The sequence below is a fragment of the Meriones unguiculatus genome, chromosome 21 (assembly GCF_030254825.1).
Source record: "Meriones unguiculatus strain TT.TT164.6M chromosome 21, Bangor_MerUng_6.1, whole genome shotgun sequence".
In the NCBI taxonomy this organism is placed as follows: Eukaryota; Metazoa; Chordata; class Mammalia; order Rodentia; family Muridae; genus Meriones; species Meriones unguiculatus.
The window spans coordinates 29,248,952-29,271,068 of NC_083368.1; the positions used below are offsets into that span (position 1 = coordinate 29,248,952).

Below are 22,117 nucleotides of genomic sequence, written 5' to 3' on the forward strand. Positions count from 1 at the left end.
TCAAGGAAGCATGTGCAGGGCCTGCACGGGTCTGCACCAGGTCCTCTGTGTATATTTTATGGCTTTTAGTTTAGTGTTTTCATGGGATTCCTGAATATATGAGTGAGTGGTTTCTGTTTCTTTTCCCTTCTCTTAGGGTGTTTTCCTTCTGTTTGTTTATCCAATTCCAATGTGTTAGTTTTTGTTTTATCTTACTATATTTTGTTCTATTTTATTAGTATCCTTTAGAAGCCTGTTTGTTTTCTACAGAGAGACAGTAAGGGGGTAGATCTGGATGGAAGGGAAGACAGGGAGGAGCTGAGAGTAAAGGGAGGAAAAAAACATAACCAGGAAATATATGAGAAAAATATTTTTAATAAAAGGAAAAATAAAAGAATATGGTTAAGTTCAAATAAATAAAAGAATAGAAAAGAACCATAAAAAAATAAGGATGGGGGGGTTGGAGAGATGGTTCAGTGGTTAAGAGCACTGGTTGCTCTTCCAGAGAACGGGGTTCAATTCCCAGTACCCACATGGCAGCTCACAATTGTCTCTAACTCCAAGATCTGACACCCTCACACATATAATGTACATAAAATAAAAATAAATAAGTTACTTTTTAAAAAAGGGGATGATATATGCCTGGTTTTGTCACAGATTAGTGACAAAATGATAGCAAATGAATGACTGATACAGGAGAATTTTGTGGGTAAATGCTGGGTAGGAAATTATGACTCCAGTGAATAGGGAATGTTAATTGATTTCATTTGCTTACAGGATCAATCACCAACCGTCTCGTGATTTTAAATATAACCTCATGAAGAGAAATAAAAGATTTGTTATCATTTTCTGTTTTTCAAAGTAGAAAAGAGTTTAGAATCTAGCTAGACACGTGTAAATGTGTGCTTAACTAGTGTCCAGGAAGTGCAGGACAAGCTTCCTGTTCTCAAGCGAAAACCTTAGACAATAAGATATTTTTAGTGTCCAGTTCCTTTTCATTTCATGTGACTAGGTACGATTCAGAATTGCTACATCGATACTCAAAAGTAACCCCAGTAAATATAAATTTAAGACCTTGCGATACCTCAGTCAGTGTCCTTTCCTTACAAGAACACTGTACCACCATTTATCGTTCAGAATTTACTGTTCCTGCCTTTTGAATTTTCTGGACTAGTTTTGCTAATTCTGTGTTACGATTTGTCTCCTGAAGGTCAAGTCACCTGGTTTGGTTACGAAAGCCCTCGAAGCTTCTGGGACTATATCAGAGTGGCCTGCCGGAAAGTCTCACAAAACTGTATCTGCAGCATTGAAAACATGGAAAATGTCAGTTCCTCCAGAGCTAAGGTGAGGCTTGGTAATAGCACGTGTGGCTAATCTAGCTAGAAGTTATTATATCTGAACCTAAAATATTTGAAGTCTGTATTTAAAAAAAGATTCTTTTTGTTGTTCATGTTGTTGTAATTCACACATTACCCAAGTTAACATTCTTTAGAGGTTTTATCCTTTCATTTTTATTTCATTGTATGTACTTATTTTATAATACTGTTTGTTGAATCATCACTATTCATATTCACTGAATAGCAGGAATAAAAGAACCTACTCATCGCAGTTTTTCTTTGTAAGAAGCAGTTTAAATTATAGTCTGCTCAAGCTGGACATGTTAGTACACGCCTGTAATCCCAGTGCTCAGGAGGCAGAGGCAGGCGAATCTCACTTCAAGGCCATCCTGATATACAGAGTGAAGTCCAGGACAGCCATGACTATACAGAGATACCCTGTTTTGGTAAACATATATGTAACACACATGTACAGATATATATGTTCTTATATATGTATATATATTGCTGAGGGATCTTGGGAAGGTCACCAAAGGGTTTGTAATCTCCAACACACCATGTTCCTTTTCCTTTCATTGTGTTAACATTTACACTACTAATGAACAAACAGTGGTGACTACCCTTGCACAGAGGAAGGCAGTGGCAACAGATGACACAAGCAGGCACTGAGGACTTTCCTACCATATAGTTTATATTAAAAAGCCAGTTATTTCAGAATGGCTGCTGATGGCGTAGTGAATTTTGATTATTCATCTTAAGCTTTGACTAGGTATTGACTATGCAATTGGGTGTGAAAACGTGCAATATGACTGGGCACAATTATACACGCCTGTAATCTCAGCACTAGGGAGGTTGAGGCAAGAGGGAGGCTTGAGGGTTTCAGGCCAGCTTGGGAGACACAGTGAGTTCCAACTAGCCTAGGTTTTATAGTAAGTCATATCAGAAAACATTTCTGTAGCATATTGAAATGCTGTGGTTACTTCAATAAAGACACATATAATTGTATTATGGGTTGACCTAGGTACTTTTTTTGTGTGAAACTACCTTTATTGCAAAGAAACTTACAAAATGAAATTTGCGAGCTGGAGAGAGAGATCTTTCACTTAAATGCAAGAATATGAGTGATGAAACAACTGGCAATATTTGGTTGCTAGTGATCATTTGATGAAGGTGGTTTTGTGTGTGTGTGTGTCTGTGTATCTGTGTTTCTCTGTGTGGTGCTTGTTGCCTTTAAAGGTACAGATGTGCACATTTGCGAGTGCACACGCAGAAGCCGCAGCAGGGTGTTGCGTGTCTTTTTTCATCACTCTTTACCATGTTGTCTAAACTGGAAGGCCGCTGGTGTGGGCCAGGCCGGCTGACTGTCTAGCTAGAGCATCTCTGGGGCTGGCTAACTCTGTTCCCCAATGCTGGCGTTACAGGTGTGCAAAATCATCCTGGCTTTTGTGTGGCTTAGGTACTCATGTTTGCCGGACAAGTGCTTTTACCCATGGAGCCACTGAACCTTCTCCATTTACTAAGCTTTTTAATGTTAGCTACAGTAAATATTAATAGATAGAGCCTGCTAATTTTTAAATTAGGTTTGCCATAATTTTTAACATTTGTGAAAAATATTTTTAAAGAACTTTATTGGGCTGTGATAAGTAGAAAAATTTTCACAGTTTAAAGGTCAAGTCGTGACATAGTTCATTATTTTAGAATTTTAAAATTGAAATTGCAGCCCAGTCTAGTTTGTTTCCGTTTTGCTTCTATGCTTTTCCTATTGCTTAGGAATGGTATCTCAGTTTCCTTAGGTTGAAAGATTAGTTGTATTGTGGATGAAATAAATCTACAAGAAAAAAAATTGTGGCACATAAGTTTTCTCATTTTCTTTAGGTACTTTCTTTCACTGCCTGCCTGTAATTGCAATCTGATAGCACTCACTAAAATGCTTAATCCTTTTTTCTACTGCCCCCCTATTTTTAATTGTAAGTTTTTAAATATAATATATTCTAATTATGTTTTCCCTTGGCCCTGGTCCTCTTAGTTTCTCCCCTCATCCCTTCCCATGTTGGCTCACATCCTTTCTGTCGCCCCTTAGAAAGCAAACAGGCAACTAAGGAATAATAAGATAAAACAAAATGAGCAATCTGGAATAGGACAAAATAAACATAAAAAAGCACAAGAAATACATAGAGATGCAGAGGCATGTATGTTCACACATGCAGGAATATCTTAAAAACTCAAAACAGGAAGCCACATATATATACACACAGAGTACCTGCATTCAGGTCCTCAGCATCTCGCTTTTCTATGAGAAAAATTTGTTTTAGAATCAGTCATTTTCATAAAGATGCACGAGGATAATCAAAACCTTTTAGTCACTTCTGTTTTCCAGTGTTACTTTCCTCCAAGTCTCATGACATCTGAGTTAAAAAACTGTGTCTGGTATTCACTCAGAGTCAACTAAATGCACTTAATGTGATTGGAAAGAATCCTCCAGGAATCTCAGTTTCTCACCTGGCAGAGGAAATAATCATACTGGCATCACCAAGTTCCTTCATTTAATTTGTTAAGGTATTTATTCAGTAGTCTTCTAAGTATTAAATGTCAGTGTTAGGTAACATTTAGAACTGAGTATTACTTCTTCACATTCTTCATAGTTTCAATTTGAAGCCAAAATATGTATTGTTGAATATCTAAATGGCTTTCAAAATGTAATAAATAGTGAAAGTAGTTAGGATTTAACTGGAAATTTTACAGAAACAAAATTCTCAATCTTGTGGTAAATCAGAAATTTAAATCTTGTGAGAGATTAGATTCTCCCAGTGCCTGCAATAAGGTTGAGAATCAGAAGATGAAAATACTCGCAGCATCTGCAAGTTGACAGTGGACACTACCAATGAGAACAAAAAAGAGGGACATCAGTCGCCAGTCTACAAGAGTAAAAACTGACAACCCATTGGCATGAACCTGGTTGTAGGTTTTCTCTCAGTGACACCCTTTTTTGTGTAACCCTAAGCAGAAAAACCCTGATGTTGCCACCCAAACTTCTGAATAATGTGAGATGCTGAATCGGTCTGTTTTTAAGCCTCTAAATTTGTAAATTACTGGATAATTTAAGTTAAGTGTCTCACAACAGTTGAATGAAAATATATTCACAAATTTTAAATATTGTATTACACAAGTTAATTTTTTCTTAGAAGCACAGTATTTACTGCTTGAAGTGATTCCTGAATCTGGGGTACTCTTTTTCTACTGGATGATGAAATCCCCAAGTTCCAGTAAATACAGCAAAATTCAAGTCAGAAATACATAATCATAGTATAAGCACACAGCATCATGGAGAAGGAAAACAAATTTGTATTACAAAATTTTTAAGTCATTATGAAGGATGATTGGTTAAATCATTCTTATTGGTTCTGGTTCATTGTATGTACATTGTGGCAGGACTGAAGACCAGGAGATAGCGCCCTCTAAAATATTCCTATTGACCTTTCCTATTTGAGAAATTGTTCAAGGGAAGTCACATGGATGAATGGATCTATAAAGGTTTTATCTTGGTAATAGAATACTTGATAACCAAAGAAAAAACTTTATAGTTTTCAAATTAAAGTAGAAGATATGAGCATTACAAGTATTGTAAACCCCTTTAATAGAGGCTGTAATAATATGTACATAACTGGCTCAAAATGCAGAAAGTAATTGAAAAGACAAATGTTCGAAATACAGCATGTGCAGTATTCCTCTTGAGAATGAGCCCTATTCAAAGAGAGGAAGCTTTGTAACCACAGGGGCCTTAAGGTGGCCATGAAGTTAGAAAGCATTAGAAGAGACAGAGCACCAAACTATGGGCAGGATTATAGGGTCTTAAAATGAAAGAGCCTTTCCTTTATATCCTGAGAGGAGCTACATTAGGAGAAATAGTTACTGTGTTGACTAGCATGACAGACTCCTGAAGGGAGAGGGGAGAACCATTCCAGAAAAGGGGTGGGCGGTGTTCTGATACTTACAGGGTTTGGAGTATAACATCATACCACATTATGTAACCTGCCCTGGCCTAGCTCCTCATGAACGTGTACTAGATAGAACCATAAATTTGCTTTGCAGCTTCAAGGAAAAGGGGCTTTAAAGCCATAGCACAACATCACATCCATCCTGTATGTCAGAGAGAAGGGAGTGGGTTGAGATGGACATGGGGGAGGGGCATGGCCTCATTTCTTGCAAAGAGGGGAACAATTAGATGATCTGTGAACTGGGATTAAAATGTAGCAGGTAAAACTCTAACTGAAGGTTTTCATTTTATTCTATGCAAATAAGAGGTTAAAGTACTGGAAAAAGTAGGTAGGATGTCCTGTAAACACTCCACACTTTCATTTGAAGCCAGGAAGGTTTTATTCTGAGGGTAAAGACAGTTCAGAAGGATCAACACAAAAGGTGTAAAAGTGGTGCCCTCGTATGTGCCTCTAAGGAAAGAAAATCAACTGTGAGAAGGAAGCATCTGAGTGTTGCGAGTTATTGTTAACAGTATCCGTTATTCAATCACAACAAGCATATCAAGAAAGAACATCAAGGGAGGTATGCAGTGGTACACGCCTGTAACTCAGCACTCAGGAAGCAGAGGAAAGAGGGTCCCAAGTTCAAGGGCAGCTTGGACTAAATGGAACAACTGTCTCAAATCTCATAGTCCACAAAAAGAAAAAAAAAAAAAAAACAAAACTTGACTGATACCAAGAAAAAAAAAACTACAAAAGAAGCAAAACTATGGGTGATAAGTATGATAAACTCTTAGGGTAAGTACAATATGTTAAAAATGAAGCAAAGATGAGTATGAGGAAACTGGACCTCTTAAAAGAGCTAGCTATAAGAGAAAATTCTCATCGAACAAACCTAGGATTTGTACAGACATTAACTGTTTACTGAGTCATAATTAATCTCAGTGACCTCCAAAGGTCAGGAGTAATGTAAAGTATATTCTCTAATCACAGGAAGTAAGCTAGACTCAATAATGACAAAACAGCAATATACTTTATGAGTGAAAGTTTGAAGAACCTCTGGGTATCTCATAGGTGAAAGAGGAAATCATAATCAAAATTGGAATATATTTGAATAATGACAATGAAAATAAAACATATAAAAACTTGCTTCAGGGAAAATAGATGTCAGTAAGTTTTTGTGTATGTTTGAATAATAAGTAACAGAAATCAGTTATAAAGATTTCACTCAAGAAGCCATACATACTACTTAAGCTACTCTAAGAAGGAAAGACTAAAGAGCAACACTTGAGTCACGCGGAAGCAAATTTATTCTTGAATAGCAAACTACAAGCTGTGGGTCCTTTTTGTTGATTGGTGTAGTTAATAGGCTTTAGAAAATTTCTCCAAGAAGTAAGACAGATTATAGAATTTCAGGAATGAAGACAACACCAAGCCATAGAGCCTGAACACACCAGGTTCTCAACCCGTGGGTCATGACCCCACTAGTAATGGCTATCCTGTGCTTCAGATATTTACATTATGATTTATAACAGTAACAAAATTACAGCTATGAAGTAACAATGGAAAGATTTTGTGGTTGGGGTCACCATGACATGAAGAACTGTATTAAAGGGATGCAGCATTAGGAAGGCTGAGAACCTCTGCTGTAGACAGTAAAAATCCTGTAAGGGTATTGTTAGTAAGTTTACACTGATAAACTTGCAAGAATGATAGAAGTGAGAAAAGTCTTTGAAAAAAGTAATCACTTCCCAATCTGAAACAAATAGAGAGCATCTGAATATCCTGATAATTAAACTGAACTGTAAAATATATTTCTACATGTAGATCCATTTTTAATTTGGTAGGGATTTCTACCTATATCTTTACTGTATGATTTTTTTTTTCTCTTTTCAGTGATGATATCTCATTCTCTGGACAAAAAAGGAAGGCAGGGCTTATAGATCAGTCTGTTTGATGATGAGAGGAGGGTTTTTTTTTTCTCTAATGGTGTTGTTTTTTGTTTCATTATATAATAAAGTAGGGATAGTATTTTAAACCATACTCATTTAATTATTATGAGGACTATTTTAATATCGACAAAAACCTTGGAGCAGAGTCTAGCACATACTAATTATATCCTTAGGAACTATTGTTTATGTTCATGATTTTTTTTTCAGTCTCAATGATTCACTATTGCCAACTAATAAAGTATAAATTCTTTAACATTGCTTCAGGTTTTGTATAGGTGGTCAACGACCTTCATAAATCTTGTTTGTATTTCTATTCTAGTAAAAGTTTTTATTGAAAGAAAATAAATCATTAAAATTAGCACAATCTGTTTCCACTACAGAGAATTCCACACACATGCAAGGACGGGAAACTCAGTTCAGCTCAGCTCTCTGGATTCGAATCAATAAATCAGGAAGCAGAACTTTCCCCCCACATCTCTTATCTAGCCCTGGCACAGTCTCCTGTGCCTGATTTTCTCTTGAAAGCACCTTCCCTTGTTTCTGTACTTGTGGCAGTGTAGCCTTTTGATTCTACAGCCCACTGCTAGTTTATGTGTCTGTTAGACTAAACTTCTAGTGAGAATCCTGGAACTATGGGCACTCTCGGCTTGTCTTTTCCTTCCTGTTTCAATCAGCTCCACCTTCGGTGGTTCCTCCAGGCTTACTCCAAAGGAACAACAGAGCCAGGGCAGAGCAAGCTGAAAGTCAGTATAGTGGGAAGATTGGCTCGTAACTACCACCCTATTGCTCACTTTCTTCCCAGCAGCATTGCTGTTTCTAGCCTGGTTGTTTGTTATCACTACCTAGGTCGCTTCCTTTCTTCTTCACAAGTATGCGGAATTCAATGTTTCTGTGGATATTTTCATGCTTTTGTCCAAGCCCAGTGGCTGAGCAGAATATGTATCAATTATGCACCTTTATTCCAACTGTCATTCTGTGCTTTTGATTTCTGTGTTGTTCAGTTGTCATGCATTTTCCTGGAGATTTGGAAAGGACCAGGTAGAAAGAAAGTAAATGAAATTTTATATTCTTTCTACAGGAACCTTTTTTTTACATTCCTTCAGTGGAAATAAGCTATAAAAGGGGGTGAAGAGATAGCTCAGTAGAGTAAAGTGCTTACTTCATAGGCATTATGAACTAAGTTCACATCTCTAGCACTCTGTAGATCCTGCTGTGATAGCCCTGGTCTATAACTCTAGGTCAGAGTTGTGGGGCATTAGAGCAGAGACGGGTGGATCCCAGGAGCTTGCTGTCCAGTCAATCCAGCCAAAACAACCAAGTGAGCTACATGTTCAGTGAGGGATCCATTGGGTGGGAAAAGGGGTGCAGAGCAATAAACAGACAAAGATACCTAGAATTGACTTCTGAGCTTTACACATTCACAGGCAAGTGCAGCGACACACAAACACACACACTCACACACATGCACATCTATAGAATAATTTGGAGTAGTAAGAAGGACTAGCTATCCCGGCGAGGTGGTGCACACCTGTAATTCCAGCACTCCGGGAGACAAAAGCAGGCAGACCTCTGTGAGTTCAAGGACACCCTGATCTAAGAGTCCAGAACTGCCAAGGCTACACAGAGAAACCCTGTCTCGAAAAACAAACAAAAAACAAAGCAAAACAACAACGACAACAAAGGACTAGCTAATACCGGGTGTGGAGGTGAACACCTAGAATCTCAGCACTCAGAGCTGGATCTCTGTAAGGCCAGCCTGCTGTACAACAGCCCGAGCTCTGTTACACATGGAAACCCTGTCTCTAAACAAACAAACAAACAAAAAGGACTAGTCAATGTCAACTACTAAAAGGTGTAAACACGTTCTAGTATTGTTACGTGATTCAAAAGTCAGAATTGCTTGTCTCTGCGATTCTGTGCTGAAATATGCTGACATCTGAGTTGAGGGTTTTGTTGTTTGTTTGTTTGTTTGTTTGTTTGGGGGGAAGGGGTAACACCAGAACTTGGATCATGCTAAGCAAATGCTGTATCACTGAGCTACATCCCCAGTGCTGGGCTTCTTGTTTTTTGTGTTTTGATTTTTTTTAATTATGTAAATCTTTTATAGCATGTTTTAAATTTGGGGGAGTATTTCAAATTTGGTAGCTCAGAAACTGTAATTTACTATTGTGTAAAAATTTTCCTTTTGGGATATAAGTAGAAAATGTTTTTCAAGCAAGTGTTGCTGAAATGACTACTGAAAGTCTCTGTGTCATGTGTTTTATAAGGGGACTTAATTTAACTAGCATGTTGCCTTTGGATATTGAAGTAGAATTTTAGATAAATGTGCTATATGATTCAAAATACCTCTCCAACCCAAGTAGCTCATTTTCATCAGAGGACATAGCAGTAGTCTGATATGTCATAGATCTCCTGAAAAAGCAAAATATATAATCAAAGTTTTCTATTTTGTCGTCTTACATATTTTCTTGGTCATTCTTTATTTTGGATTATTATTATTATTATTATTATGCATATATTTGACAGTATATGGAAATTATTATTTTTTGTTTCTTATTTTATCTTTTCTTGTTCCTCTTAGGGTAGAGCCTGGATCAGAGTAGCACTCATGGAAAAACATTTGTCTGAATACATCTCTACAGCTTTGAGAGACTTCAAAACAACCAGGTTTAAAAGTCCTTTCAATTTTCTAATATTTATGATTTGAAAATCAGAATAAAGAGGTAGTCTGAAGTTCTAAACTTTCAGGTCATCTCTTTTTCTTACTGTTCAGATAAACCTACTGTCTTCTTAGGAAAGTGTAATTTGTCATCTGAATATGCATTTGACTTACTAATTTGTGTAAATGGAACACAAGGTGCCTGGAATGTCTTTTCTTTGAGTCGTTCTGATTATCAGTCTTTCAGTGCTTGTAGCCATTCTTCCTATTCACTTTCCTCTGACAAGTTTGAAGGAAGTTCTAAGTATGAAATTCTTAGATATCTGGTCTCTTTTCCCAGTATATGCTTTCTTATTTCTTTGCTTGGGAAGACTACTAGTAGATCATTTATTTCTTTCACTCATATACAGAATTAATGGTGGCTTTGTTGTCTTTTCAGTGAACTCTTCATAGGTACAATTTTCTAAGGTTACATAGATTTAAGGAATGGCCTACTATTTGCTCTGTGAAAATGAAGACCTTATTGCATCTTAGTTGATAGTGAAAAGATTCAGACTAAGACAACAGTTATAAGTGTTTGCCCTTGGCTCATGATGTACACTTGTTGCTGTTGATGATCCTACCTTCCTCCAAGAAGTAGTTGTAAATGAAAACATTTAATAATTTCATTACCTTAGACATATACTGTATACTGTCAGTGCCACAAGACACTATATACGATAAAATTAATTAGGATTATATAAAATTTCAAATTCAGTGGTTTAGTTGCCATATTATATTTCAGGTAATTCATGCTTGGCAAGTTGTAAACCTCTTTCCTTCTCAGAGAAAGTTCTGCTAGCTCGGGCTGCCTTAGTACTCCTAAATGACTATATTTATTAACCTCATTCTTATTTCTGGAAAGGATGGCAAAATGGCAGCTTTAAATCAGTTTTGATTAAGAAGATTAGGTATAAAGAAGTTACAAATCTGGAACTTTAATTTTCATGTCCAGATGTAGTATTTAATGTTCTAGATTTTAAGAACCTTGGCATGTATTATGGTGTTCTTTTAGCTAGCTTATTGGTACAGATATTTACTTCAACTTTGTAGATAATAAATAAAATGGAAAGCTTTTAACTTGGCAGATACAAAGAAAAATTATTATGTTAATAAATTGGATCAGTAAAATGATTTTTAGCTATGAAAGTGTTTTAGTAAGATAAATGTAATATGTATTTATTGACTTTTTAAGCAACTTGATAGTTTTGACATTTATCTAAAGATGGATAGTGAGATGATGATAAACTTTTAGACCTTTGAAATAAATCTGACAAAATGAAGTATTTATCATTACAAGGAGACAAACTTAATTATAAAAACAAATATTGAGGGTTGCAAATGCTTTGAAAGTAAAACTAGAGCACAGTATCAGAATTTAGTATGCTAAACCAAAACATTCTAAATTAAAACTATGCTTATATAATAATTACCTCTAATGTAATTATAATAGTTCATCTTTTCTAAGTAAACACTGAAACATCTCTCTCAAGTTGTTACTCCTGTGTTTTTGTTGAAATCTTTGGGTGTGGTAGAAATAATTTTTGAGTAGCTTGTTTGTGGAACAAATAGTTTAAATATTAAAAGGAAACATTTTATTCTTGTCTTACATCTAGCCGTACTCTGATGAAAAAGGAAATGATTCAGCTCTAAACACAAAAGTCTCTGAACTAAAAAGTCTTGTAATAATATGTAAACATAGTCTATTCAAAGCAGAAATGTGTCTTAGTGCATATTACATGCATATATGTATATAGGCATAAACATATTTCCTAATAAAGGTGCCTAAATGTGAATACAGTGGCTTCCTAATTCACAAAAAGGAAAGAAGACAGATTTCAGAATATTCTTTCTAGAAGGTGACTAATAAATTTGAAAGCCCAAAACCTTTTTTTGTTTGTTTGTTTTACTATTTAATGCTGTTATTTTTTTACTGAAATAAAGCCAAATAAACTTTTTAATTATAAGTAATTTTAAGTGTGAATCCTTGGCCAAACACACACATTTGAGTTTGTAAAACCTAAGAGAAGTAGTGGAGAGAACAGTCAACATACCTTTCATCTGGATGCTCCCTGATGCGTGTGCTTGTTCAGGAGGAGATTAATCCTTTAAGAATCTTGGGAGTATCTCAGTCAAGTGGGTTTCTTCTTGTTCTGTCTGACTTCACAGACAAAGAGAAATGATAGTCTCTAAACCAGTGACACCGTGTTTGCCCAGGGCATGGGGAGGAGCTAAGGCAGGCAACTTTGAAGCACTATTCTGTGACTATCCAGGGATCATTGTGGGTGGAGGAAGGGTGGGAGCTGAGGTACAAATTCTTGGAGCACATAACTGCCTTCAAAGTATGAAAGAATTTCATGTGAACTTCTTGCTGAGGGGGAAAGTGTCTGGAAAAAAAACATTCTTAAAAACTTAAAGTGTTTTGTGTTTCAGGAATTTGGGTGCTATCTGGAGACAGCCAAAATTAGGAAGTGATAGAAATTAATCTAAGATTTTTTTTTTCTTTTTAAGTGGACTGCTTTGATAGCATCCTGGGAAATTTTTCAAATAAAAAGTGAATTTAAGACTGAATTAGCTTGCTCAAAGTTTAACTTCTGTCCACCCAAAGACTTAAAAAGAAATTAGAAATATTGAGCTTAATTACTGTTAATCTCTGAATGTGGCTTATTCATAGGTTAACTTTTGCCATACTATGAGTATATGGGAGAAGCCTAGCATACTAGTTGTTCCTGAGCTTTGTCTGCAGAATCTGATAGTATGTTGAAAATGTTGTGAGTCAAAACCACATTTAGTACACCAGCCTGCCAGGCAGTAGAGCCTATTGAGCTTTAAGAGTCTCAAAACTTTCATGTGGGCCCATGCTTGGGCAAGTACAACAGAAAGTCCATTTTTGTTTATATATATAAACAAACTGTGTGATGACATGATTAACTAGGAGCCACAGCTCACTGCCACTGTCCTCTTCCTACCCTGGTTAAAGTAAAATTTCAAAATCTGAAGTACAATTCTTACTGAGTGTCCACTGTTTTCTCAGTACCTTTAAGTCAAAAAAATTGGGAGCCAAACTTATAAATGGACTGTCTGTACAGATTTTGATATTATTTATAGTTGCAGGCATTCAGTATGTATCTTGGGGTGTTCTTCATACAAGAGGAAAGCTTCTGCATTAAGATGAAAAAATAAACATTATTAAAAGTTGCTTTTGGATTGGCCTACCTCATGACTTTTACCAAAACTCAAAGTAGGTCAGGCTTAAATACAAATTATTGAAAGAAAACATTGCTTTAGATTTCTGATCTAAAGTACTATTTCTTTGACATGATGTCCTATGTAAAAGGATCAAAAGAAAGAAAAATAATTGGGCATCAATATTTATAACTTGGTCCTTCAATAGACACCATCAAGAAACTAAGCAGAAGACCACAGAATCGGAAAAAATTAAAAATTGCATATCTGATAGAGAGCACGTATCTAGAATATATTTCAAACATTTGCCACTTGTTAATAAAAATGAACAAACTTTTCTCTGATGGTGGTAGAAAAATTGTTTATAAATAGCAGAATAAAGCCTTGATAGTTTTTTTGGCAACTAGACAGAATTTGGACCTCTGGGTATATCTTGAAGATGAGATTTCCAGAGAAACTTAACCATGGAGAGATGATAAATCGTGAATGTAGGTGATACCATATGATTTGTGGTGTCCCCAACTGAATAAAAAGGAAAGAGGAGAAAGCCTGCTGAGTGCCCCTCCTTTTCTGTTTCCGGGTCTGCTGAAGCATGAGGACAGCGTTGTGCTCCCACCTAGTGCACTCTACCCTCAGAGTGTGAGTCGAATTCAGCACCTTTGCTCTTAAATTGATATTTAGCAGATACTTGGTAGTAGCAGTAAGAAAGTAACTAGTGCAGAGCTCAAGATTAGCTACTGCGAAATCCAAGTGAGAATCATAATGAAATGCTGTTTCATATCAAGTGGGATATATATATACACCAAAGATTACATGAAAGCAAATATTGATGAGAATTTAGAAATTTTGGATTCCCATTATGTTGTTTGTTTAATCAGTAAATGGCACAGCCACTTTGTAAATGGTCTTCAGTTCCTCAAAAGTTTTAATGTAAAATTATCATAAGAACTAGTATATGCAGGTAAATGGTGGGATCTGGAAAAGATCATCCTGAGTGAGATATCCCAGAAGTAGAAAGATGCACACGGTATATACTCACTCATATAGACATATAATATAGGATAAACCTACTAAAATCTATACACCTAAAGAAACTGATCAAGAGGGAGGACTCTTGCTAAAATGCTCAATTCCTATCCAGAAAGGCAAAGAGGATCGACATCAGAAGAAGGAGAAAAGAGGGAACAAGTCAGGAGCCTGAAATAGAGGGCCTCTGAAAGGCTCTGCCCTGCAGATTATCAATGCAGATGCTGAGACTTATGGGCAACCTTTGGGCAGAGTGCAGGGACTCTTATGAAAGAAGGGGGAAACAGTAAGATCTGGAGAGAACAGGAACTCCACAAGGAGAGCAACAGAACCAAAAAATCTGAGCAGAGGGGTCTTTCCTGAGACTGATACTCCAACCAAGGACTATGCATGGAGATAACCTAAGACCCCGCACAGATGTAGCCCATGGCAGTTCAGTATCCAAGTGGGTTCCATTGTAATAGGAACAGAGACTGTCTCTGACATGAACTGATAGGCCTGCTCTTTAATTACCTCCCCCTGAGGAGGAAGCAACATTACCAGGCCACAGAAGAAGACAATGCAGCCACTCCTGATGAGACCTAATTGACTAGGATCAGAAGGAAGGAAAAGAAGACCTCCCCTACCAGTGGACTTGGGGAGGGGCATGCATGCAGAGGGTGGAGGAAGGGAGAGTTTGGGACGGGAAGAAGGAGGGAACCACAGGGGGATACAAAGTGAATAAAGTGTAATTAATAAAGAATTTAAAAAAAGTAAAAAAAAAAACTAGCATATGACACCTGGGGGTTGGACTGTATGGATATGTAATATACGTACATATCAATGAATGTATATAAAGTTTATAAAATAGTATAAAGATGCACATATATCGATTTTTGGCAGTATTATTCAAAACAGCCAAATGAGAAAACAACCCAAATGTCCATCACATGATAAAGAGATTAAATAAATTGTCTTATTCGCTCACAAAAATAATTGCAATACTGGAAAATATTACAATATAGATAAACCGTGTTAACATGCAAAGCCAAAAAGCCACTTTTAGAAGGCCAGATAGAGTATAATTTCATTACTCAAAATGTCCAAAATTAGAATCTCATCTTTTTCTTTCTCAAACTATTTACTTACTTTGTAGTATTTATCATCATCCGTAGTTGTCTTTTTCCTGTTTGTTGCCTGTCAATTCACTGAGACTTTATTCTCCAGAGAGGAGTTGTCTAGCTTGTTTGCCATTATAAATGCAGTAAACAGCATAGTTTTTGTCACATAGAAGAATTTGTTATATAGGCATTGGGAAAATAATTAACGAATCTCACATTCTTAAGATATTTGTAGGGGAACAAGCACTGTCTCTGACATGAACTCAATGGATGGCTCTTTGACCTCCTTCCCCCCTCACCCCCCGGAGGGAGGAGCAGCCTTGCTAGGTCACAGAGGAGGACCTTGCAGCCAGTCCTGAAGAAACCCCATAAGCTGGGGAGGAGGACCTCCCCCATCAGTGGACAGAGGGGCAGGGAGGAGATGAAGGAGGGAGGGTGGGATTGGGGAGTGGAATAAGGGTGGGGGCGACAGCTGGGATACAAAGTAAATAAACTGTAACTATTATAAAAAATAAAAATTTAATTTAAAAAATATTTTTGTAGACATATGTTGTATCCCTGTTTCACATTCATTTTAACTCAAAGCATAATATGATGCTTATGTATGCTTATGTATAAAGGTATCTTTGTCTACCTTAAGGAAAGACTGTCATGTGTTCCTTATAATTTCTACACATTAAACTGGAAACAGGAGAGAAGAGTGTCCATAACAAAATTTCTCCAGCTTATAAGCTTCCTTGTATTTTAGAATGTATTTTCAGCATAAAACATATGATCTGTACAGAAGAATTTCAAGTGTACTATTGTACTGAACTATTTCTGTCCCATCCACAGGTTATTTGTTGTTTATGTGCCTGAAAGAACTTAAAAGAGGCTTGCAGAATAAACACACGGATGGCATTAGAAGGACTTATACCAGTTAGCGCTAAGCTGTATGCAATCAACAAAATGCATAAGGATGCTACACACCAACAGTCACCAACACGTGTTTAGCCAACACATAAAAAACTGGAAGGAATGCATCTAATAAATATAAGACAGCAACAATATGAAAAATTGCTCCTAAATGTTTTTGCATTAAAATATTGAGCAGTACCCAATGATATACTCTTTTATCTGTGTGGAAGTTGTATGTATTTTTACCTCAGTACTTTAAATATTTATCTTCTTGGAATTCAGGGCACTGTTTTTGTTAGTGTTCTCAAGAAATATTTTCTTTAGAACAAAAAATACTGTTAACAAAGGAGCGTTTTCTTAGTGTATGCTTGCTTTATGCTTGACCTTTCTACTGTGCAACATTAGCCAGCTTTTCTATTACAGTTCTCCTAGAAGGTGGTAGTAGAAGGTTGAAATTTTATGGTCTCTTGAAAACTTGGAAAGTGATGAAACAAGTTGTATTAAGAAGGTAAATATTAATTTCCTTCCACCACTTTAATGTATAAATGGCTACCATCTTTAACTAAATGATAAATGTATGATTCCTTCAGATTAATTTTGTTATGTTTTAAGTACATGAGATTTAGACATACATTTTCTGAAATTTTTTCTCATGTCGAAGCAATAATGGAAAGTTGAAACCATGAAAAGCAAGCCTCTTAAGGAGTTTTCCTCCTATATTTGTCCCCTCCACTGTTGAATTATGTTAAGTCAGACCAGAGAAGTGTTACAGTTGGATTATGGTTTGATTGGAGTAAGTTATTAACATCTAGCAAGTCCTTCACTTATTGTTTTAAATAAATCATTAGCCTTAAAAATTAACTTATTTGCTAATTAGTAGAATTAAATTCCCTCATCTCATTACACAAATTATAGACATGTAAATATAAGAGATCTGTAGAGTCAGATAAACAGCTCTCTAAAAGCAATTTATTTATTTGTTTTGATAGTCTTCAACAGTCCTCAATACACTAGGGAACAAGTAGAAAATGATTGTTTGACTTTTAAACTGTAATCCAAACTATGGTAGGGTCAGGATGGGTACTGAAAAACAAACTTTTCAGGGCTGGAGAGATGGTTCAGTGGTTAAAAGCATTGGTTGCTCTTCCAGAGGTCCCTGTTTCAACACCCTGCACCTGCATCATGGCTCATACCCATCTGTAACTAGGGACTCTGATGCTTTCTTCTGTCCTTCAAGGACCTAAGGCACACAAATGGTCCACATACATACATTAGTAAGCAAAACACTCATACACGTAAGATAAAAATAGATAAGTCTTTAAAAACAATATTTTATTACAAAATAAAAGACAATTGGGTGAATCCCTGTATTAAATAGAGTCATTTTCTGAACAATTTAATTAATTAGTGTATTATTATTATAATTAGTATTTAATAATGTTCCATAGAATTTAATATCTAGAACCACTGAAAAGAAGGTGCTGGAGAGTATAAGGGCCAGAAGTAAAGAGTAGCAAGACACAAAGGCTGGTAAATTAAGTATCAGTGGTGCCCTAGTATGATTTGCAGTTCAGCTTCCAGAAGCATGAGAGAATACCATACTTTCATTGGCCTGTTTTGTGTAAAGTGATCAAGAGACAATCAAGCAAAATGCTTTTTTACATTACAATGGTTAAAATTAAAAGATGGATGAAGGGTAAGGGTGGTCTGCACATGTGTGGGCACCAGTCTGTAGAAATTGACTCATCACAACAGTATGCAGAAGGGAAAATGAGAGGTGGTGTTCAGGAAAGACCACATCTGGGCTAAGGGAAAACAAACAAAACAAAAGCTGTTGTAGTGAAAGCAAAATAGGAGAAACCAAACACCAGGAAGTGAAGGTGGTGGTAACACCAATGAGATATACTTCCGCCTCCTTGAGGAAAAGGATACGTGGGGTGGTTTCTACTGCGGCTGCAATCTGGACGTGAAGTAGATAGATAGATAGATAGATGGATGGATGGATGGATGGATGGATGGATGGATGATGGATGGATGGATGGATGGATAGATAGATAGATAGATAGATAGATGGAAAACAAAAAGGAATGGAGTTGGTGGTAAGGATTGCTTCAGAGTTTAAAACATGGCATGTTGATGACTGAGACTGACTTACCAGACAAAACCAGTTTGGTTTTTTTTTTGTTTGTTTGTTGGTTGTTTTTTGCTTTTTGTTTTTGTTTTTGTCTTTTTTTTTTTTTTTTTCAAGACAGAGTTTGTCTGTGTAGCCTTGGCTGTCCAGGACTTGCTCAGTAGGCCAGACTGGCCTCAAACTCGCAGAGATCCACCTGTCTCTGCCTCCCTGAGCGCTGGGATTACAGGTGTGTGCCGCTGTGCCTAGACAGTTTGGTTTTTTATTAATTAAATTTATATATTTATTCACTTTACATCCTGAACGCAGCCCCCTCCCTCCCTCTTCTCCTTCCACCTTCTTCGCCTTTTTTCCCTCTCCTTCTCCTCAGAAGAGGGGAGGCCTCCTGCTCCCACCCCACCACTGGCAACCCATGCCAGCACCTCCAGTCTCCTTAGGCCTAAGCGTACCCTCTTCCACTGAGGCCAGACAAAGTAGCCCAGCTAGGAGCAAGTGATCTGAAAGCAGGCCACGGAGTCCATGTCGGAGACAGCCCCTGGTATTTTTTTTTTCCAATCTTTCTCAAAAATGTTAATTTCATTCTAAAGAATTTAGAAATTCCAAGCAATCTCAGGCCATCCAGATAAAAAGGACTACAATGCTGAAGTTGTGGCAGGGAAAAAGCATACTTCCATGCAGTGTTGGTGCTTGTCTACTGACAGGCTGTAGTATAAGGAAGGAGATCCTTGCAGTTTAGACCCGTGTCGTGGGGTGAATGGAATGCCATATCAACTTATTATGTAAATGATATGTAAATGATTACATAAATAATTTTATAGTCATCTAAAAGAATGATGTTGGCCTGTTCACCTCTCAATGGGAAGAGCTTTATGTGTTATTTTGATATCCTTACAATTTTTCCCAAGTACGTGGCAAAGAAATCTGCAACTTTGGTAAATGACAGTGATCGTAAACTATTTATGAACTGTTGGAAAACAGTGTAAAGGACATGCCCACTCATGTGTGTTTGCATCTCCATAAAAATATCTCTGTTTTTAGTCATTTTTATATGCAAATGATGGGTTTTGAGTATGTTGTTGTCTAACAAAAATGTTTTGTTATCTTTTAAAATTCCATTTATATCTATCTATGTAGAAACATCAATTTATACATATATATTAAATTCTGTTATATTTATTAGTCCATTACTATATTAAATTCCATTTATTATATTCCATTTTATTTTATAAATCTTATTGATATTTCAGAGGAAAAACCAATATAGTTCTAGATGGAATGACATAATCCATATACGTATGTCAATGCACATTGCTTTTTATCTCTCTATTACCTTTCCTTATATCCCCTTTTCAAATGTCCTTCTTTATGTTCTCATGTCTCTCCTATATAGAGATACACATACAAAGACCATACTGTTACATGAGGGAAATATATATTCATTTGAGAGAAAAATTGCATTGAGTCCGACTTATTTATTTAGCACAATAATCTTTAATTCCTTTCATCTTTTAAAAGAACATATTTTGCTTAAACAAAACTGTTGTTCTGATTTTCTTTCTGTTGCTGTGATAAACAAAATGATCAAAAGCAGTTGGGCTGGGGAGCAGGTGGCTGTTTGGCTCGCACTTCCAAGTCACACTTTATTGTTACAGGAAGTCAAGGCAAGGACTCAAGGAGGACCTTGAAGCAGAAGCCATGTAGGAAAACTACTTGCTGGTTACTCAGTCGTGGATTCATCATTAGTTGGCTTTCTCATGCAGCCTAGGACTGCTTGCTTAGACATGACGCCACCCAGAGTAGACAGGGCCCTCCTGCATCAATTAATAATCAATAGAGTTCCTATGGACATGCTCATAGACCCATCTGATCCAGGCAGTTCCTCAGTTGAGTTGAGATTTTCCTCTCAGGTGACTACAGTTTATTTCAAGTTGTCAATTAAAGCTAACTAGGAGTGTGTGTGTGTGAGAGAGAGAGAGAGAGAGAGAGAGAGAGAGAGAGAGAGTTTTAGCTATCTTTATCATATACTTAGATTCTTTTCATGACTAGAAAATAGAAAACGGGTCACTACTCCTTGTATTATATATCACTGTTCTTATATTACCTTCACTGCAAAGTTGCTAGTGGCATATTCAGTGAAGTACAGCGGAGAGCTCTCCTGTGGAGTATTTCCTCGTCTAGTTGACAAAGCTGCTTTTAATTGTTGATGGCTCTATTATTTGGTGTTATGCACTTCCGTAATAGAGCAAAGTTGCCTGTAATATACCCCACAAACAGAACTGTTTTATCATTTGAGGCCCTGTGTTCAATCCTTTGTACTGAAAAAGAATGCACAATTAATCCAACAATATAATATGTATATAATATTAACATGCTTTATGATAAAATGCTCTAGAAACACTAGGAAGTGCTAAAATTCCGATGTAGATCCATTTGTATACATTTTAGTGGATTTTATCTTATGGTTCTTTAAAATTTTTTATTAAAAAAAGTTTTGTACAATATTGTTCCCCTCTACAATTTTTCCCAGATTCTCCCCATCTCCCTACCCACCCAACTTCATGCTTATTCCCCCACAAACGCCATCTCGCAAACAAACACCCCCAAGAAATAGCAAAATCAAAAACAAAAATAGAGTTGAACAGGTAAACAAACTAAAAAAGAAAACAAAGTAAATGAGATTTCTTTTTTTTTTTTTTTTTTAAAGTACACACAAGCACACACAAAGTGGAGTCTGTTTTGTTTTTTCCAACTACTCCTGGCCCTGGGGCCCGCCCTGGATTGTCATTAACATACCCAGTGATACTGCATTGGAGAAAACTGGGTTTTCCTTTCTCATCTAGTATCAGTTGCAAATAGCTTCTTGGTTAGGGATAGGACACTGTGTCCCCTTTCTTTCTCAGTGCTGGGATTTTTGTCTGGCTTGACCGTGTGCAGGTCTTCTATGTGCTCTCACTATCCCTGGGAGTTCATATGTCTGTCTGTCTTGTGTCTGGAAGATATCGTTTCTTTGGTACTCCCTTCACCTCCCCTTACAGAGATTCCTAAGCCTTGAGAAATGTTTGATAAAGCCATCTCATTTAGGCTGAATACACCAGTGTCTCATTTTGTACATTGTCCAGTGTGGATCTCTTTGTTAAGTGTCACCTACTGCAAGAAGCGTACCTGATGACAGCTGAGTGAAGCAGTGATCTTTGGGTATAATAATATGACATTAGAAATCATTTTATTGCTATGTTCCTTTAGCAGAGTAAAATTATTAGGGCCTATGGCCTATCTAATCTCAGGTTCTTGGCCATTTTAACAATGTCATGTATGGGATCCATCTCATCAGGATTAAATAGGGAGAGGGTGGGAAAGAAGAGTAAAAAGGGAAATGTGGGAAGGAACAACGACACTAAAGGCCTTTTAAAAAACTGTGGAAACCGACTAGATGCTTCCTAAAATATATACACACATTTTAAATGGAGTCACCATATATTGGGGGAAACAGTACCTCAAGTAAATATCTTATCCCACAAAGTAAAACCTTCAGTGTCGGGAATAGGTTATATCTTGTTGAATCATTGGCCAAAGGAGTCCCATAAACATCACTAAACATCACAGGCTATTGCCAAGGCTATTGGTTACTCTTTACAACCTATGGCAGGACCCCATTGCTGAAGATACAGCTTACCTATGTCATTGAATGTGGAGAAATGTGAGCTGGTGCCCAGTTAGAAGCTACTACTGATAAGTGTTCATGACACTGGGAAGTACACACTACCGGAGGAGAAAAGTAATCGGTTTCACCCAGTTTCAAACCCTCTGGCCTATAACAGAGGCCGTCCTGTGAGATAT

The 22,117-nt window shown here is 36.8% G+C and overlaps 2 protein-coding genes across 5 annotated transcripts in view; one reads left to right on the top strand and one right to left on the bottom strand.

Moving 5' to 3' along the window:
* Positions 1 to 12,147, bottom strand: part of LOC110564858 (ATP-dependent translocase ABCB1) — a 163,061-nt gene extending 150,914 nt beyond the window's left edge. The window contains exon 1 of the mRNA XM_060373880.1: positions 11,995 to 12,147. The gene's annotated coding sequence lies outside the window, so the exon portion shown is untranslated. The remainder of the gene's footprint in view (positions 1 to 11,994) is intronic.
* The window catches only part of Rundc3b (RUN domain containing 3B), a 137,664-nt gene that overhangs the window by 45,260 nt on the left and 70,287 nt on the right, over positions 1 to 22,117 (top strand). For all 4 annotated transcript variants that reach the window (XM_060373886.1, XM_060373885.1, XM_060373884.1 and 1 more), the window contains exons 3-4: positions 1,190 to 1,323; positions 9,824 to 9,909. In XM_060373886.1, the coding sequence (XP_060229869.1) occupies positions 1,190 to 1,323; positions 9,824 to 9,909 (220 nt within the window). The remainder of the gene's footprint in view (positions 1 to 1,189; positions 1,324 to 9,823; positions 9,910 to 22,117) is intronic.